The 19,955-nt window shown below is 39.4% G+C and overlaps 3 protein-coding genes across 7 annotated transcripts; 1 reads left to right on the top strand and 2 right to left on the bottom strand.

Annotated features, from left to right (window-relative positions):
* On the bottom strand, positions 1 to 2,718 carry amer2 (APC membrane recruitment protein 2). Its single transcript, XM_020925727.2, has one exon. The coding sequence runs from the start codon at positions 2,640 to 2,642 to the stop codon at positions 609 to 611; it is 2,034 nt and encodes a 677-aa protein (XP_020781386.1). The 5' UTR covers positions 2,643 to 2,718; the 3' UTR covers positions 1 to 608.
* A 4,243-nt stretch (positions 2,719 to 6,961) lies between these two features.
* On the bottom strand, positions 6,962 to 12,508 carry mtmr6 (myotubularin related protein 6). The gene is made up of 15 exons (XM_020925638.2): positions 12,111 to 12,508; positions 10,653 to 10,781; positions 10,365 to 10,527; positions 10,121 to 10,278; positions 9,672 to 9,800; positions 9,455 to 9,589; positions 9,247 to 9,379; positions 8,992 to 9,101; positions 8,770 to 8,895; positions 8,648 to 8,697; positions 8,482 to 8,575; positions 8,286 to 8,392; positions 8,041 to 8,175; positions 7,841 to 7,967; positions 6,962 to 7,585 (listed from the first exon to the last, which is right to left on the bottom strand). Exons 1-15 carry the CDS (start codon positions 12,132 to 12,134, stop codon positions 7,238 to 7,240), a joined length of 1,968 nt encoding a protein of 655 aa, XP_020781297.1. The 5' UTR covers positions 12,135 to 12,508; the 3' UTR covers positions 6,962 to 7,237.
* A 70-nt stretch (positions 12,509 to 12,578) lies between these two features.
* nup58 (nucleoporin 58) lies at positions 12,579 to 19,926 on the top strand. Of its 5 annotated transcripts, none has more exons than XM_020925605.2 (13): positions 12,579 to 13,012; positions 13,258 to 13,364; positions 13,584 to 13,850; positions 13,936 to 14,101; positions 14,168 to 14,233; positions 14,322 to 14,496; positions 14,571 to 14,650; positions 14,754 to 14,872; positions 14,957 to 15,039; positions 15,107 to 15,308; positions 17,942 to 18,025; positions 18,445 to 18,540; positions 18,737 to 19,926. In XM_020925605.2, exons 1-13 carry the CDS (start codon positions 12,930 to 12,932, stop codon positions 18,901 to 18,903), a joined length of 1,695 nt encoding a protein of 564 aa, XP_020781264.2. In that variant the 5' UTR covers positions 12,579 to 12,929; the 3' UTR covers positions 18,904 to 19,926. The 5 variants fall into 5 exon arrangements, with proteins under 5 accessions (XP_020781264.2, XP_020781263.2, XP_055006774.1 ...); XM_020925604.2 differs by having other exon boundaries at positions 12,581 to 13,012; positions 13,258 to 13,409; XM_055150799.1 differs by lacking the exon at positions 17,942 to 18,025 and having other exon boundaries at positions 12,581 to 13,012; positions 13,258 to 13,409.
* The last annotated feature ends 29 nt before the right edge of the window (positions 19,927 to 19,955 follow it).

The following is a 19,955-nucleotide window of genomic DNA, read 5'->3' as shown; positions in this document are numbered from 1 at the left end:
CTTCTAGGACCAAGAATATAGAATGTCCAAAGCTGTCGTTGTAGTGCTAGTAGTTAGTAAAAGCTGACAATTTCTCAACTTTGGCTATAATAGAGAATTAGGAGGTAATTTGTTATATGTTAGAGTTTGAAAAAATTACACAAGGAACGCAGAAATAGAAAAAGTAAATATTTGATTAGGTTAGGTCCTTGTGGGCAAATTATAACCTTGTTAAGTATTGAAAGGTGCTCTGCTTTGTTGCAGTGTGCATTGTTAATCTGAAGATTACAAAATGGCTGTCAAGCTCTTAGCAGGACAGAAGTTTCCAGTTGCAAGTTAGAAGGTCAGTGTTTGTCTATTGCATGTTTATATCTTTGCCTACAGAATTCCAGGGCGAGCTTTGAAGATTTAACCCAGCTTTTGGAACCTTCTCGTGACTTTCTCATTGAACAAAACCTCTTATTCTTTTCAGAAAGCCCAAATACATTGAACAACTTTTTAAATATCTGAGAAGAATTTCCTGCCTGTTAACTCCACAACTCAGTATTTCTCAAGGTCCAGGGAAACTTTTGGCCCAGTACATGTATGATCATAAATTAAAGGAGAAAGACAGACTTCATTGGTGGGTGCTACTTCTGGTTGCCTGGTGTGTTTCCAGAACGACGGACAGGTAACTTGGAAACAGGGATTCGTGTTCGGGCCGGAGGAGGTGCTTGGGTCTTTGGCGGAGACAGTTCTGTTTCTTGGCTTGTTGAATGTGGTGGGGACAATGGTCTCGAACTAACTGGTATCTTGGACTCCCGGGAAAGGCTGGTGTTGCCTTTGACTGAGCGAAAAGAGGAAGATGAGGAAGAGGATGGTGGAGTAGTTTGAGAAGTGGGGCTGAGTTTGTATTCAGATGATGGAGAGGGGGTACTGTTGAGTTCCTGATCGTCTTCCTCCTCTGGGTCATTGTAGAGGTCGTACAGATGGTCCCCTGAACAACTGTCACGAGATAGGGTGATTTTCTGGTTAGCTTGTTCTCTGCTTTCGTCCGGTGTTGCCATGGGGGTGGCTGAAGGGGTATCCCAGTAACCCTCATCGCTTAGCAACTCTTTTTCACCTGGTGATGTTGGATGGCGATTGTGTGAAGGTGGTAGAGGTGGTTTGGCAGCACCTGCCCCGCCAACAACAGGGATCTTACTAAGACCTAGTGCTTTGACCTGGGGTACCTTTCGTTCCGTGCTTCTCCCAGCTGATGATAGGTGACCGCTGGGTGGGTTGGACGCAGAGCGAGGTGGATATGTGGATGTTGGGGTTGTAGAAGTCGGTAGATATGAGCGGGGTAATGCTGGGGAGTTCTCTCTTGTTGAAGGAAGCATGTGCCAGAGCCCCTGCATGTCGGCATCATCCACTCCTTCTGGACTTGCCATTTCTTCTCCGCCACCCATATACGCCACTATCCCACTTCCATTTTGGTGCTGAGGTGAATCTGGGGCTCTGACACGAGCTGTAAGCGAAGATGGCATGGAGCTTGTGGAATAGACTTGGGTCACTTGAGGAAGTACAGGAGGTTTACATGGGGACATTCGAGTCATGGCACTGCAGGTGATACTAGGAGCTGTAACTGCACTTGCGCTCACACTCACACTCACACTACTACTGCCCCCTCCGCCCCCACTGCTGCTGCTGCTGGTACCGCTGCCTCCATTGCCAGTTGGGCCTTCCTCCTCTGCATCAGCAATAATGTCACCACAGCCTGTGAGTGAATCAAAGCTTTTGAGGGACGTGACATCGGTAAAGAGCAAGGAGCAGAGACGATCGACAGAGGGCTCTGAAGGGGGGTCGCCTGTGCTGCAGCGGTCCAGTGGGGGTGTCGCGAGGGATGGGCTCAGGCTGGAAATGGAGGCTTTGGTTTTGGGTATGGCTGGGTGAAGAGGCGAATCAGTGGGCGTGAAAGGGAAGCTGCTGTCTGGCACACCAGATGGGCCTGGCAATGCAACACAGTGTTGGGGTGTCATGGTAACGCTTGTGGTGGTGGTTCCTGATGCATGATGATCAGGTTCCTCTGTTGTATTCCCACAGTCCTCTTGGGCGTGATGTGGAGGAGGGGGCTCAAGAGTAAGAGTGATATCCTTTTCACATTCAGCAATCTCCTGAGCTTTCTCTGTACCTCCATCTTTCTCCTCCACATCTCCCTCGATTGTTTTTTCCTTACGCTTCCATCGCATGCTGCTGAAGAACCCCTTGAGGCCCCTCCCTCTTCGCACAAACCCCGCCCCTCCATTGTCACTTGATCTAAAACTCCCACGTCTGAGAAAAGAGAAGAAACTGAATGATTTGCTCAGAGACCTCACGGGTACCGCCTCCATGCCGCCATGTCCCTCCCCTGGCCGTGCCTCCATGTCGTTGTTAGTGTCTGTTAGCCCATCGTGTGTTTTGCTCCTGATGAGTTCCACTGATGCAGCTGATCCATTCCCGTTCAATGAACTCCCATTGTCTGAATTTCCATTGTTTCCCATATTTGTAGCTCCTTTGTTTCGGAAAGAAAAAAAGCTTGCCATTCCAGAGCCGGTAGACCTCCGTCCGAAGAGTTTGAAGGCAGCTTTGTTGATTCTTCCCGTTGGCTGTGGGTCTGTTTGTGGGGCCGTGGGGGGCTCCAGACAGTCCGCCTGCACCTCCATTATTCAGCTCTTTCACTCCCTCTCTCTCCCTCTCTCTGCAGCCGCTCCAGACACGCTCCCTCTCTCCTCTTGTGTCTCTAACTCTCACTCCCACTCTGACTGGTCCTACGCCTGCCCACTGCTTTTCTATCTCTGCTTCTCCCTCCCTCTCCTAGAGCACCAACACTCACATGGGTGCTGCTCCTCACTGTATCCATAGCAACTGGGTGGGCTAAGCAGCTTTCGTCAGTGTTGGCGGGGCTCCAGGCCTGTCCTCCACTCCCTCCCCCACCCTTTCCCCCCACCTTCCCTGTCACTTGTTCTGTTGTAGTCAACTGTTCGTCAATATCTAACTTGTGCACCTCCTTCCCACCTCTTAGTGTTTTTTTTTTTAATTAATATTATTTTGGCTTGTACACACTAACCTTAACTTAATAACTAATAATATATCCAATAATAATAATATATAGTCTGTCTCATTATATACAGCATTATACAGACAAAGACTTAATTTCTAGTTCAGTAACAGATTATGTTAAAACAGTAGAACTTACAAATTTCACCTTGTAAATTCACAATCATGTGCAGTACCCTGACCCAGTATTGCCTAGACATACATTTGTTTGTGTGGATTAGATGAGTCAATGAAAGACTGTTGATCAGCAGTATCAGAGGATTATGGATTTATAAGTGCTTCAGCACTGGCACAAACTCAGACAACCTCCAAACAGCCTCCAATACAGTACAAGCTGCCATATGGCTTTGAGCTCCCCATATGGGCTCCACTCAAGTTTACACTTTATTTTCTGTTTAAATCACATATGTTAATTAAGAATAGACATAAATAGTGAGTCATCAGAGGTAGTGCCATTTGTTAGAGTTCTTCACACAATTAATTCTGCAAATGTCAATGCTGGTAACCATTATATTAATTAAATCAATATGCCATTGATTTTATTAAACAATGAGATTGCCCATAGCCAACCAAGAAGTATTTCATCCAGACTGGGTGCTCTTTTTACAGCTTTCTCTACCTCCCATCCCCCCTTAGTCTCCCTGGTACCCCGACCCACTTTCTTCCTCCTCTCCCCTACTTCCATCCTTCCTTCACTAACTCCTTTCTCTCTTCCAATTGCTCCAGCCCAACTTCAGCAAACAATGTCTGTATTCATCCACCCAGGCACCCCACAACACCAGTCCAAGACAAGCACACACACATATACTCTATACAATGCATATGTCAATGTTTACCTCCCAGACATTTAGTCATTAGGTGGTGTTTTTGCAGTTAAAAAAAAGGGTATAAATATTAAAAATTTGTTTTTCTTTCCACAGTAATATGTGCAAAAGCAAAGGGACCCTGGATGTAGGCTGTTTGACTGGGTGAACTTGAGGATGACAGTGGAGCAGATGGCCACTGGGCAGAGGTTACTCATGAGTGGCTTCAGTTTCTACATAATGAGACAATGGATGCCCAACTGCTTGTGGGGGTCTACTGTTTAACATGGCCAGAGCCACCTGTGCCTGTGACTAAGAGGTCCAGCATCCAGTTACTTTGTTTACTCACAATGTTAGTGACTGAATATATAATTCACAATAGTTCAAAGGTCATTTTCAGATAGTGTTGTTTTATCTCAGTAGACCTTATTGCATTTATATGTTGTAAAAGATGCTCTGTATACAATATGACTGCTGCGGATATAATGGTAATGATCAATATAATTCATTATTAATAACATAAAACGAATGGCAAACCTACATAGTAAACATTTCAATTATTTACTTTGTACTTATAAAATATACTCAACGAAAATGTACGCCAACAAAATAAAAATATCTAGTTACTTTTCAACAGTGCATTTGACACACTTACACACACCCTGTTACAATCGAAGCCACTCTCCATCTGTCTAAATGGGGTTTCCATTACGCCCCCCTGAGTGGAGCTCTAAGTGGGACAGTTAGAGGACGTCTTCTCTCTCCTAACATTGGAGTCAGTCCTGTACTTTGTTCATGTGTGTATGCTGATCGTGCTTTTAGCTCTTTCACATTAGCCTCAAGATGCACATATTGATGAGTGCCTTATAGTGGTCAAGTAATAAAGATATACCTAGGAGCACGTGTGTTCTACTGGTGTTTGAAAGTCACATTTGTATACAGATTTGCCTGAATTCAAACTCCATTAATGCAAAGCACGAACTATTTGTTTTCACAAGAGGTGGTGGGTAATTTAAGAGTAATTGTTAGAATAACTGTCAGGGCTTGCATTCAAGTAGGAGCAGAGCTACTTTAAATAAAATATTATAGGACTTAAAAGTAGAAATCAAGAAGTACAATTTATTTTAAACATTTGGCTCCTTTAGTAAATGTAATGTGGCATTTGATTTATCTTTAATGCAAGTGTCTTGTGTGTTTTTTACTTATCTTTAATGTAAGTGTATTTTGTGAAACCTTGAAATAATGTAGCTCAAACCAAAAGATAAAATCATATAAAAAAATACTAACAAGAAGACACAAGGAATGTTCTGTTGTAATTCCCATGCTCCTCATAGTACATAAGACTGCCAATTCTGACAAGGTAGTAAAAATCAAACTGTACAATAGCAAAATTTATAAACTAATTATACAAATTAAACATTATTTGTGCTACTGTATACAGGGTAGTTATTGGACAAAGCTCTACAAAGGTTCAATCAGTTCAGTCAACATTGACATTGAAAACTCCTTGAACAAATTCTGTACACAATGCAATGCCCAGCAGTTTATGCCCTTTTAAGCAGTACATTCCCAACCTTGTGTGTACTGTTTGTTAATCGGGTGGGGAGGTTAGACCAGGGTATGCCCAGGCTTGTGACACAGGTTTCCTGGGAGTAAGTTAAGTATTCTCATGTATGTGCTGATCAAACAAGAAATTATATGGCTGTATTTGTACAATTTCCTCATGTGTAATCAATCTCTGAAACATTTTCAAAATATCTTATTAACATTGTGTTCTATCAAAAAACGGAATGAAAATGAAAATTTGTAGATTAATATTTTGTCCACATTTTTGACAGAATCGGACAAAATAAACAAATCAGCAAACATAAAAATTAAAGCTGCCAATTTCTTCTCATTCGCATTGCCTCTATCAGATGTATGCAAAGGATCATGTATTTCAAAGTACTGGGAGTATGTGTGCATGTGTATTCAGATGTAAGCTACTAAAGGAAAGCATACCATGTGTTGTTTTATCTGACCTACTTGTCTCGAGAGGAGTGTTCTGCATCTTTTATAAGAGGTAAGATACAACTCGAGAATAACTAAAAGCTACTGGTGCATTCAAAACAGAACATAAGGGTAGCATTACAGTAAAAGAGAATAGTAAGCTACTTGCCAAATCACCAGACAAAGAAGTGGATAAAATATTTGCTTTTTCTTGTGGCTACATACTTTGTTTTTTCACTACTTGTTCATTCGTACACTCGGGGCTGTGCTGTGACAAATGAGCCTCAGTGAACCTGCATAACCAAGCAAAACCAAGTCCGCTCCAAGACTTATGAGATCTTTTCAATTCAAACTTGTAGCAGCTATATAATACCTTGTTTATTCACAAATAGATGAGAGTTGTGCATCTGGAAACTATGAAAGAAAACCATTTATTCTTACAAGAATGGCGTGTGAGCAAAATCGTTCAATGTCAATTCCACAGTACAAACAGCCCTATTAAAAATACACATGCAGCAAATGAATAGCAGTTATTGTTGTTGAGTTTGCACGCATGCATGCACACGCACACACACGCCACACAGAGTTCTGATAATTGAGTTTGCTCTAGCTCAAGATGTAAATCTGAAAGCTTTTTGCTAAATCTTTCACTGGCTTAAGACATAGCAAATGTGGATCCTTTGCAGAATAAACAAACTACCTCTGTCACACCCACATCCCAACAGCGAGTGTAAACACCTTTCAAATGTGATGCAAAATACATGCCTGTACCAAACAAAATCCCATTATGATCCACCATCTTTTCAGAACAATAATACTTTATTTATACTGTAAATTAAATGTTGTTTCAATGCTCTCACTGACAGTGTTGTCTCCAAAAGAGGGTCAGCTGTCATAAATAATTGGCTGGTGGTTCAATTACGTGAAAATCTGATTTGGAGCTCAAAGCATTAGTTTGTCAGATTATTAGATCAATGGAAAATGGGAAATCAGATTATCATAAAGAACACATTGTATTTATTGCACAAGATACCAAGTACTAATTTTAATGTCAAATACATTAAGAACAAAGTATAGAATTCTCAGAACATGAAACATGACGCAAATAGGCTTGTAAATAAAACACAAACAAATTCGATTTTCAAGAGGGATTTATTCTTGTCTGATATTCCTTAATTTTCAATAGTGCTTCTTAAACATTCATAAAAAACAAGCTTTTTCCTAAGGGTGCAGTATATGACATAATGATGCTTTTCCATATAGATTTAGACTATACAGACAAACAATGCAGCTCACTCAATCAGCCCATCGAGGACCACAGCGTAATCAGGACATAATCATCTATACACACATTTAGTAAGCATTTAACTTGGTCTCTAAAGTCCTTTCAAAACCCACTGGACTTCATCTCAGCAGGTCATGCGTGCCACCCCAAACTCCAGACTCACAACACCTGGCTCTTCTTTAGCCAGCTCGTTGTATGTCCCTTCTAACTCACCGTAGCTCTGTTTCCTGCTCTCTGTCCCACTGCTGCCCTCTACTGTCCTCTCTGTGTCAGTGCTCTCCAGCGCCTCCTCGCCCAACTCGTCCTGCTCCTCAACCCGCCGCTGCTCTTCTTTGTGGTTGACGGGCGCCCCCAGGATGAGAGAGTCGGGGCGAGGGGGGAGGGCGTTGGGGTTAGAGCGCTGGTCTCTCGTAGGAGGAAGTGCAGGAGGGTCAGAGGTCACAACAGGGGTCACGCCGAGCTGATGGAGCCTCTACAATGGGGAAAAACAAAAGGATATTCTCAAGTTTTACAGTCTCTAAATAAAAAATAATTTAAATGATTAGTCCACAACAAACATGTAAAGTACAATGTGTAATTTAGTGAAGTTGTAAAAGCAGGGAGGAAATTAAATAGTACCAAAGTTAACATTTTACATGTCGGTTTTATTTGTTTTTATAATGTTTTTGTATTTTTTATGAGTAAATTAATTATTAGTGGTCAAAGAAAATGTCAATTGCACACTTACATTCTCCAGAGCTTGTAGTGTGCTCTCTGCCTTAGCACTTTTCTCCTTAAGAGTCAAAATAGTCTTTAAAATGGACTGTCGTGGATGCATGGATCGGTCAAACTGGTGGTACATGTTTCTCCAGAACCTTTGTGAACACAGTAAGTTGGTTAATGACCAACAATAGTAGAAGGATCAACACTAGCATACACTTGACATACTTAAAATGGTAGGGCAGTGTGGAGGGCTCCAGGACAGGGTGTTCATCATTGTAAACAGGGTTGTAGAAAGGATTTAAGTAATTCTGCTTTTCCCCAAGGAGGAACGCCCACAATGAATGAGTCCGTTCTTTCAACCTAGTTAAAAATGTATGATGATTTATTATTTCACTTCACTGTTACCATAATTATAGCAATTTTGAACACAACATAACATAATGTGTTGTAAGGAATATTTCACTACTCACTGCAGTTCCTCTCGTTGCCTCTCATTGTTCCCGAGGAAGTTGCCGTACTGGCAGGAATGGACATGTTCATGAATCTGCAGCAGGAACCATTCACTGAACTCAAATGCCTGCAAATACATATGTAAATTGCAAATATAATATGTTATATAAATAATATCATGCTTGAGATGTGTTTTATTGTTATATAATTGTATACCTGTGGGAACTGTTCTGTAAGCTGCCAGACACATTCAAGAAACTGTGTGAAGATAGGTGACACTTCCTTTGGATCACCATCCAACTGATCACACCTAGAGAGGCAAAGACTGATGTAAAAATACACACAAAATAAACCTTAACTTATTTATAATTGTAGTATTTACCTATCAGCGAACTTGTGACCAAAGGAGATCCAGTCCTTCTCAATCAGTACCTAATGTAGACAACAGTAGATGTGTAGCATACAGTTGATTTTAACACAGTCTAAACATGTTGTGTTAGTTACCATAAAGCCTTTAATGGTTCGATAGTAGGGGTCCATGAGCAAAGACCCAAGAGCACAGACTTGGGCTGTTCTGTCCCAGCCATCTGAACAGTGAACCAACACACTGGCTCCTTCCACTGTCACTGCCTGCACAGTAAGAGAGAAGAAATAATGTAATAATCCACAATGATATCAACTATAATATTTCCAACTGTAGATTGTAAAATTGAATATAAATTATACCTGGGCTAAAAATACAGCTGCATCAACAATGGCTTTAATATGTCGTAGCCACGCACAGCCCTCCAAACCCACAAGGTAATCACTCATAGTAAGAGACCGTGTACCTATCACTAAAAATTAGGAGACAAATAACACTGCATGGCTTCATAGAATATACATAAAAATTAGGAGACAAATAACATTGCATGGCTTCATAGAATATACATGCAATAACAAATGTATATATTTTTTTATTATAATGCTTAATAATATTACCTTCTAGTAATTTCTGCAGGCTACTTCTCATTACATGGATGTTTTCAATGCCTACAAATTGGAAGCGTATGTTGGAGTAGTTGTCCTCATTTTCATAGCCTTTACCAGCTGCTCGGTTTGCTAATGCATTTAACTGCAAAAAACATCATGTAGAAAATATTTTATGCACTTGAAATACCAAAGGCGTAATCAGTCTGGAGTATCTAACCTTTGGTCTGGTATCCATGACATAGACAAATCTGCTGTTATGATTGGCTTTACTGATGGCCTGCAACATGCTCTCGTCTTCCAAACAACGAGCACTGAATCCTGAGAGAGGCTGGCTGCACCGGCACACTGCAGCCTGACAAGTAGAACAAAGGCAAGTGATGAATACAGCTACACCATTTAAATATTACCAATATTACCAATGTTGATGGATTTACCTTCCTTTCTTGGTAAAAGTACGTGAGAACAGGAAAGCGTCCTTTACTCCTAAACTTGGAACTCCCGACAATGATAGGCTTACTGGCTGTAATGGGAACATACAAGTCCCGTGGATATGTTTCACACACCTGCAAAATAAAACATAAAAAAGGATATTAATATACATATAACTTTGGATGTTACTACAATGTAATCACTGAGAAGCACGTAGTGATTTTATACATGTTAAATATTGCCCTCTAGTGCCCTCATACATTTCTGCAAGAGAGCCAAGACAAAATTATTATATATAACCTAGTAACACTGATCATAAGCCCATAAAGCCTAAAAGGAGATAAGATAAGAAGTTATGAGTTCAGACAGTCACTACATGCTAAATCTTTGTGCATTTTAAATTATAGATCACAATTTGGTAAAGTCCTGATACTGCTAGTTTAGAAATGTTGACCTTAAAATCTCTGTTGACATCAGTGAGCTGCCACTGGTCACAAGGGACGCCCATCCTCTCATACTCTGCCCTCAGATCAATCAGCTGCCAGCCCTCCTCCCTCTGTTGGTCATTCTGTTTGGGGTTGTAGGAGAACGCATAGAGCTCCTCATAAGACACTATAAAAACAGAAGGTAATTATTATCATCGTTATTTACAAGATCAACAGTAAAACAAATATGCTTTTATGAAGAAATATAGAGACCAGGTCGTAATAGACGCAGCAGGGAGCTATAAATGTCATGGCAGTCTCGTTCTCTTGGCAAAACAAAATGAACAACTCTGAAGTTCCGGCACTGGAGGACCAGGGGGCAGCCTGTGGTGGTCAGGGATAACTTCTCCACTGAGGCTATGTGGTGATGCAAAATCTAAAATAGAGGAGCACAATTAGATACATTATATTTACTGACAATGAAAAAGAAAATAAATGTAACATACAACGTGTACATAAGACCAGAAAACAATGAAATGTATTTTTAGAAATGCTTCTCACCCAGATCTCTTGTGCAGCTGTGGAGGAGTTGTTGGAGCTCTCGACAAAAATCAGGTGTGTTGCAGTCAGGTAAAGTGTGCCATTTGTGGACTTGTTGCTGTAGCGATCCATCAGTCGCACCTGCTCCACCTGCACAAATGCACACACAACAAACATGACAGTATTTATTACTCTTGTCTTAAGATATATTGGGATTTTAAATGTGCTATTACTTTTACATTTAAATACTATAAGCTACAGCGCGGTCATATTTTTATTTGGCCACACGTCACTTTTGTTTGGCTTTCACACTTGTAAAATTGGTTATAAAGGTTTAGTTAAACATTTATCAAAGTCACAAGTTAGAGCCAGAAAATGGAAAGTTGAAGTCAGCAGCGACTTGCAGGCTTATTGTTGGGCAGCTAATATTAAATGAAGGAAAAAACATGTTTTTAAAAAACATTAACTTCAGAAGTCTGGGGTCATGAAGGATATACATGTAATTAGAGCAAAGTACCAAATCTATGATTTGCCACAACAGTGGTTTTCTTGTTGAGTCAGACATCCCCTTCCTTCTGAGGACTTCTTCCGTTTGGCCTGTTACGGATATGATGAAAAACAGAAACCTCTCTGTCTACAACTATGCAAATACATGTATTTGCAAAACGTAGCTCTGTAATACGATACAGCCAATAAAGCTTTTATGATAGTAGAATTTTGACTTAAGACACATTCTATACCTATATTTGTGGAGGGTTACGGTGCTTGACAGTGTTACTATTTTGGCAATGCCATTTTTCATATATTGTTTTTCTGATTTATCTGCTTTTCCAGCAGACAAAGTACAAACAAGAAAAGCCAGATGACCAAAGTCATGATTATGAAGCAAGCAAGTACATTCAATGTAATCTGTAGGTGTGTGCGTCTGTATTGACTAACATCTACCAATTATGGTCTACTTGTAATGTAAATGAGCCATAATGCTATATAAAGCTCTTTACGGAATGTTATGATTAATATCATACAGCATCAGAAACAGTATGTGTGTATAAACAGTATGTCCTCATTTTTATATTCCTTTTATAACAGTGCAATAAAATCTATTTGAATAAATAATGACCACACATTTGTTGTCAGAATTGTGTCAACATAGATGCTGTGAGAGAAATGACATGAATCAAATGCTATGTTGTTGACAGGCAACAGGGCATGAGACTGTAACATTAGAAAATCGAAATCTAAGCTTCCTTGGCAGAAGGAAACAAGCAGCCCCATGATGATGCTGCTCATCACGCTCAAGTTTGTTTTCTACACCTGCTAGTCACCACGATGACATCTATTTAAAGATTGATTATAAACAAAGTACTGACAATTGGAATGAAAGGCAGATTGCAGAGGTTAAAAAAACCGGTTTGTACCATGCTAATGTCTGTACCCAGCCTATCCAGCCTACTTAAATTAGCTGCAAATGTTAGCTACCTTTGGCGTTCGGATATGCTCCATTTTCCCAGTCAAAACAGCTGTCACCGGTGATAAAACTTCAAGCGGCGCTGTCCAGATAAACGTGTATCATTGATAAAAGAGCCTCTGCAAGAACCCCCTGAACTTTGACGAAGGCCGCTGATATGTGTTTATTGTCAAATTATTTTTTCATTCTCCATCCGCGTTAAGCCCGTGGCAAAAACGTAACACATGCGGTTCCTCGATTTCAAAATAAAGTTACGCCATAACTATAGGTTTAATTTGATGTTTTTCTTTCTCTGCTCTGAACTGGCACCATATGAGCTCTGAACACCACTCATACTTTCACGCACATTTACATCAGATTAGAGAAGAAAAAGTAAATCTGATAAACGTATTTAGATAATCACATCCATCCAATCTACGGAAACTGCATGTGATGTCATGCGACACACTGGTGCATGTCGGGAATTGGAGTTGTAAGTAGATTACCCAAAATGCGCTTGGGGAAAACCAGGCGGGGAATAGGAAAAGTAAACCATGCGAAAGCTAGTGCCTTGACGTCGGATTGTTTTACACATTTTACTGATTTGTGCTGTTTAGATACATCGATTCTATGAGTATACAAGTGTAGATTTGACATATTTTAAAAGACTTAGGTCTGATCTGTTTTAAGATAACGTTTGCGCGAAAGCGCAGCAATGGCCCACATGCGCCGATCTCTCCATGCTAACTAGTAACTAGCTTGTTAGCCAAGATGCCGTTTCTCTTCTAGCGTCCTTACGTTTGGCTTAAAGTTCTTCACTACCAGTTATTGAATGTTAAACTATCTTCGAAATGTCTGGCTTTAACTTTGGATCGGCAAATTTCGGATCCACGACCACAGGCGGAGGATTCTCTTTTGGTGCCCCTGTTACCAGGTAAACTAATATTAACGCTACAAGCACATAACATAGATGTTAGTAGGTGTTTGGAGGAACATAAACATTTCTTTACTCTTTATATTGCGGGGAATACGTAAATGCCACTTATGCACATGTTATATTTATGCATGTATATTTGACTTGATTGAGTAGCTGCATGTCACATTGTGTAGTGGGTACGGGGTAAATGAGTGCATAAATGGTATGGGTAACATTTAAGATTCGTCTTTTTTCCCTTTCAGTGCACCTGCTGCTGGTACTACCTTTGGGACTGCTTTGGGTACAGCAGCAGCAGCTCCGGCTCCCACAACCAGCACCCCTTCTTTAGGCCTTGGAGGCAGTCTCTTCGGTCAGAAACCTTCTGGAGGATTGTCTTTTAATTCACCTGCAACAAGTAACATTAACCGGACAATTATATTTATTTCCTTTGTTTTGCTTGGCATTTGTTGTAAATTGCAATTAAAGCAATTAAAATATTTAAAGTTTGAAATACAAATGGACAAAAACAAAAGCAGACAAATTGAAAGAATTCATTGTTTGCATCACTGACACACATTTTTGTCTTCAGGTACCACGGCCACGACATCTATTGGTACTGGATTTAGCCTTGCCTTCAACAAGCCGACTGCCTCAGCGACTCCTTTCTCTCTCAGCACCCCTGCCACCACTTCTACAGCAGCCCCAGCAGGAGCAGGTTTGTCCTTTGGCTCCATACTGACCTCCACTGCTCCACAACAGCCTGCCACAGGCTTCAGCTTTGGCACAACTACCGCCACTGCAGCTGCAACTGTCCCGTCACTTGGGGGCAGTTTATTTTCAAATCCAGCCTCAACAGGTGAAGTTACAATTGGAATCACAAAGATGTTAAATTTTTAAGATGATCATTATTAATTAAACTATCTTCTTTTTCTATGTTATAGGATTGGGACAAACCACACTCGGAGGGGCAGGACTAACCTTAGGTTCGATTTTAAGTACCTCCACAACAGCTCCAGCAGCACCTGCTCCAAGTATAGGTCTTGGTGGGGTTGACTTCAGCACTTCATCTGAAAATAAGAATGACACATCTTCTGGAGTCAATGCACAGTATGTCTTAAGGAAAAACATTTGTTTATTCTAAAAATTTTAAATCTCATAATATCTGTTTCTTAGGGACAGCAAAGCTTTAAAAGATGAGAATCTTCCCCCACTTATCTGTCAGGATGTTGAGAATTTTCAGTAAGTATTGGGAGTAATTTGTATTTATTAGATTTACCACAAGCCCCAGAAACTAAAATGTTTGTATTTTGTGCATTTACTTCTGTAGGAAATTCGTAAAAGAACAGAAACAAGTTCAGGAGGACATTAGTCGAATGTCCTCAAAAGCCATTACTAAAGTCCAGGATGATATAAAGAGCCTTAAACAGCTCCTGTCAGTCAGCTCCAGTGGTCTTCAACGCCAGGCTTTGGCAATCGACAAGTTAAAATTAGAAACTGCACAGGTAAATGTCAATGTCACACATGCAGTATTTAAGTTACTGTTTACCAATGCTTTATTTTGTCCTTTTTTTTGAAGGAGTTGAAGAATGCTGACATAGCGTTGCGCACACAAAAAACTCCACCTGGACTTCAACATGAAAACACTGCTCCATCTGAGTAAGTGACCTACCACAAATTATAGTTTAGTTTGATTACTTGCACAATAGTACACTGCTGCTAAATACAATTTGTTTTATGTTTTTAAACAATTCTTTTTCAGTTATTTCCATAGCCTTGTTGAACAGTTTGAGGTACAGTTGCAGCAGTATCGACAACAAATTGAAGAGTTGGAAAATCATTTGACAACACAAGGCAGTGGTTCTCACATTACACCCCAGGGTATAGAGATGTGAAATGAACAGCTCAAAAAGTGTGTTTTTATGTCACTAATGGTCACCTTGTTTGTATATATTGTTTTTGCAGACTTAACCCTGGCTATGCAAAAATTATATCAGACTTTTGTTGCACAGGCTGCCCAACTCCAAAGTGTCCATGAAAATGTGAAGGTCAGTTTCTCCCTTCCACCCATTACATGTTATACCATAGGGTTTCTTAAAGTGATTTTTGTCATAGGTCTTAAAGCATCAGTATCTTTCCTACCGACGGGCTTTCCTGGAAGACTCGACTGACGTTTTTGAGTCCAAACGTGCATCCAACAGGAAGTGGCAAAACACTCCACGAGTGACAACAGGCCCTACCCCTTTCTCCAGTGTCCCCAACGCCGCAGCGGTCGCCATGGCTGCCACACTGACCCAGCAACAGCAGCCAACTCCAGGTCTGACTGCCTACAAGTTTTAGAAGTTTATAACTCTAAAACAATTAAAAGTGAAACTAATTACCGGTAGAAGTTATTTCTTAACTAAGCAATAGTGAGGTTTACTTTTTTAGAGTGGAAAAATACAAAAAGCATCTCAAATTAAAAGACAAATTTGCATTTCAATTACAGTTGGGGGTTTTGTGGTTCTTTTACAGTTCTCATTACAGAGCCAATCACAGCCTTTCAATCAAAACGTGCAGAGTGCTTTAGAAGGGGAAAGGTGTCTTGGTAAACCACAAATCTATACTTTCTATACTTACTCTATACAAATACTATACACTCAAAACATAGACTTCCTAAACTATCATCATGTTTCTGGCCTTAATGAATGTCTACAGAACATTTGATTCTACATTTCACCAGTTTTAAGCTACAAGTCATTGTGTTCTGGGATATGAAGATAAATATTTTAATGCAATTCTGTTTAGTGTCATTTCATTGAATTTTGGAAATGACTAGTAATTAATGCCATATCAAACTGTATTTTGTTGTACAAACCATTTGTATTTTTTCACATCCACTACAGTCAGTTTAAGCAGAATGCATCTTTTCTTTATAGCTACACACATACAATAATCAAAATGCTCTACAAAAAAAAATATATCTATCTCCATGAGACATGTTAAAATGCATTCTACACTTCAACTGAAACCATTTACAGCTGCTATGGCCAGAATAGGTTATAATTGTATTTTATTCCAGCTTTAGTGAAAAATGGCAATATCATACAGTTTTGCCATGCTAGTTTTAATGTATTATTGACAAATTAAGGTACTAACTTCAAGTAAGTTTTGGATACAAAATTAGTATTTCTAGCAATATTTTTAAAGCTTTGTAATATGAAAGGGTATATTATTGTAGCATTAACACCACATTTACATTCACTCTTAAGTTCAGGAAAGTTATGTTGCCATGGCAAAATCGTAAAATACTTGATTTGTTTGTGCCAGTAGTTCAAATGTCTCATATCAATTGGATGTTTTCAAGAGAAATGGCCCTTTGTCTCAATGGGGTTGAACACTGTTACACCATGTGTGAGTTGATGGTTGCTAATTTCATGGTGTAGCATGCTGTTACGAAAAGCGTAATTTATGCATTTATTCATGTGCCTAACTAAGGCATCAAAAGGCTGTTTTATTAAAGTGGAAACAAATTATTTCATTTTTTTTTTGTAAAGCAAAGCTGCTGATAATTAATATCGTCCCACCTCAAATCATCACTGTAGTTGAGGCCCCATCACAGAAGGGGTTTGGCCTTTTTCTTCAGGGCTACTGTCAGTAACAGGGCTGGACAAAGACCTTTTGACTATGAAAGGCTTAAATGCTGTTGAAACCTATTATATCATATTATAGTGGACAGTGTCCACTGTACGAACAAGTGTCAAATAAAACAAATACTATTGATTGGCTCTATGGCCGTTGAGTCCAGTGTTAATGTCGCTGCTACGACCAGACCTACAATCTGAAACATGGTGCCAAAAGGGCAAGCCACCTGCTTTGCCATTATTTATTGATATATTTTATGAATTTGTTTTTGAACAAAATTCTTTATTTATCTTACTGTAAAAACTGAAGGTTAAAAATGCAGTATTACTTTATACTCTTAATCAGATATTCAGTGTTTTAACGTACTGAAAGAGTTTCTAGACCATACGTGATAACTGTATTTTCCTTGGAGTGTTTTTTTTTGTATTCAGTCAAGCCCAAAATTATTGTAAAATTGGGAAAAATATTTCACAATTTGTCAGGGGTAATAAAACAGAAACAAAAAAAAAACAAAACAAATAAACTGACAAGCACAGCTTTTGAACCTGGAAAAAAAAATGTACAATACAGTGTTTGTGCAGTTACTCTTCTGGAATGCTTGGCTGTTTTAATGTTTCTAATGTTTTAGAAGCTCAAAGGGTACAGAGTATTATTTCACCTTCTGTAGGGCTTTCTAATAATGTATGTTTTAGAATCTTTCCACTACACACTGGAAGAGTGCTATCACTAATAAGTTTACAATGGGCCACACAACGGAAGTGCTATAAGTGCCAAGAAATGTTATCACCTTTTGTTAATGATTGTACATGATTGTGAGCAACCTGCTCACTTCTAACTTAAACCAGAGTGCTTTTATTGTAGTGAGTGTGTTTGAACTTATATAACCAATGCCTGTTAACCAAGTATTTCATATTTAATATGGTGTGCCTTTTAAGCAATATTCAGTAATTGTGTGATGCATTCTTTGGCGTATGCTAGTTCATTCACTCAAAGACATGAGAAACTTGTCAAACAAAGTAGCTTTCCTTTGTGTGTTTGTATATGTTTTATGTAAGTGATATTGCCTATTCAATTGACAATAAATTAATTTTGAACAAATATACTTTGTCCTTGTGTCATTGAAATTTAATAATGACAGCAAGAAGAAAGTTTAGTTTAACTCAATTGAAGACAAGTTTCTGAGTGGGTGAACTAGCACTGCTTTTAAATTGTAAATTTCTCCAGAAATATATATATACACATACATATAGTATACCAGGCCCATTTCAAGATAATTTTTTCAGTTTTTCCATTGAGAGGAGTAAAGCAAACTCTTTTGTGCCTTAGGAACCCAGGCCACGTTGGGGGCAGGGTTTGGAAACCCGTTTGCCTCAGCAGTGGGCACTAGCTTGGGCTCCTCCACCCTGGGAGGTATAACTACACTTTTCTGTGACTTAAGCCCTTTCCCTCATTCTGTGGTTTTTCTTTTTTGGGAGGTTTTTATTTTCTCTTGCTAGAAATAGTAAGGTGGGTGTTAAAGACGGTACGTGACGTCTACAACCTTGCTGCTTTCCAGTCACTGTTCACACCGTGTCCCTACTTAGTATGCACTTAAATAGTGTAATAGTTGCACCTTAGAGTTCAGGGTCAGTGAGTGTTTAGTGTTGATGTGGTTGGTCTGTGATTCCTTCAGCTTTGCCTCTCTGTGCCCTGTAATGCTTTGTTTTGTGACCCTTTGTTTTTGGTGCTTTTGTGGTGGTGTGGTATTGGTTGATGCAGATTAAATATTAGGCTCATTTTCCTTTCATCAAGCACAAACAGTCTAAACACTGTCTCGCTCTCATTCACAGGTTTTGGTGGTGGGCCAGGATTTGGTGGGGTGGGGTCTGGGGGCTCTTCTTTTTCCTTCTCGGCCAGTAAACCCACAGGAGGCAGTCTGAGTGCAGGTACACAATAATGTGTCTCTTGCATTCACCTCATATTAGACTCCTCCTTAATTATGCTCCTTTGCAAGTTTTGAATTGCTAACTTTAAGATTAGAACTAAGTTAGTACAGCTGTAGAGCAGACATTGACGTTTCTCTTTATTTACAGAATGTTGTATTTTCTGGTGTTAATTTGTGTACCATTCTTCCCTCTGTAGGTTTTGGCAGCAGCAGCACAGGCTTTAACTTCAGTAATCCTGGTCTCAATCCCTCCGCGGGCCTGACATTTGGTGTGTCCAACCAACCTACCACTGCCTTTGGCACAGGCGGCCCTATGCTCCAGCTCAAGAAACCTCCTCCTGGAAATAAAAGGGGCAAGAGATAGAAACCACAAATTTAATCCTTTGAGTAACCAGCTACGCCTTGGATTATTGTGGATAAAGCTTGGCTTGCCAAAGCATTTAATACCTTTATAACATGGCAAATGTTTTAAAGACATCATGCCATCTCATTGGAAGTGTTTGACATATAGACATTATAGAAATTGTCGTTCAATAATATTCAGTCCACAAAAAAACAAATTTCATACTAATGTGCTACCCCTTCATATTTGTCATTTCTTAAAAAATCTATTCAATTAACTGGAAGTAATATTTTTGATATTTTTGACTGTTTGCATAATAAAATGCCATTTGGTCCAAGCATTAGATACTTGATTACATTACGTAACTGATATGGTAAAAATGCTATACTCGTGTGAAGTGGGAAGTGCAATAGTGCAGATTATTCTATTTTGTAACAATTCCCCAAAGTGTACTTGAATCCTAAACTTGTTTAGTCCAGGGAAAGGTTCTGTTCAAGGGAAATAACACTGATGAAATCGTCTATGTGGCTCTGAGGAGCATTTCTCACCCCAGGTTTTCTTTCAAACATGTTGATGGTGGTTTTAGGGCAAGGAAACATTTTTATTTTTGTTACTAAAGTAGAAGCGACCAGGGGTGGTTAAAAAAACAAAGTAGTCCAAATATTCTATGTAAGTATGTTCTTCATAACTGAATTGTTTAAGATTTTTTTGTCACTTAATGTTGTCCATGTATACTTGGGTAAATGTCTCACAGGTCTAACTAGATGTTCAGTAAAATCTCAAAGGGATTTCCTCAAGATTCAACTTGCTCTGCTCTAATTTTACATATGTCAAATCAACATTGCACTTACCAGTGTATGTAAATGAGATTGCTTGTGTGCACTGCACCAATAGGTCTACGATGTGTCTGTCTGGTTTCTTTGGCCATTTGCTGTGGTCAAAGATCACATTTTTCTTAAAATGTATTTTTCAGTTGTCATCCTATTTTGTAACTGCAGCAAACATGTATGTGTGTTAATAAAGTCTGTGGTTTTGCCTCTTAAATTAGTAGTATTTAGGAGTTTGATTATACA

This window comes from Boleophthalmus pectinirostris, unplaced genomic scaffold, assembly GCF_026225935.1.
Source record: "Boleophthalmus pectinirostris isolate CB_2022bp ecotype Guang Dong unplaced genomic scaffold, ASM2622593v1 HiC_scaffold_15, whole genome shotgun sequence".
NCBI lineage: Eukaryota > Metazoa > Chordata > Actinopteri > Gobiiformes > Gobiidae > Boleophthalmus > Boleophthalmus pectinirostris.
Note: the sequence above shows the minus strand (reverse complement) of the source record. Positions and strands in the feature narration are given on the sequence as shown.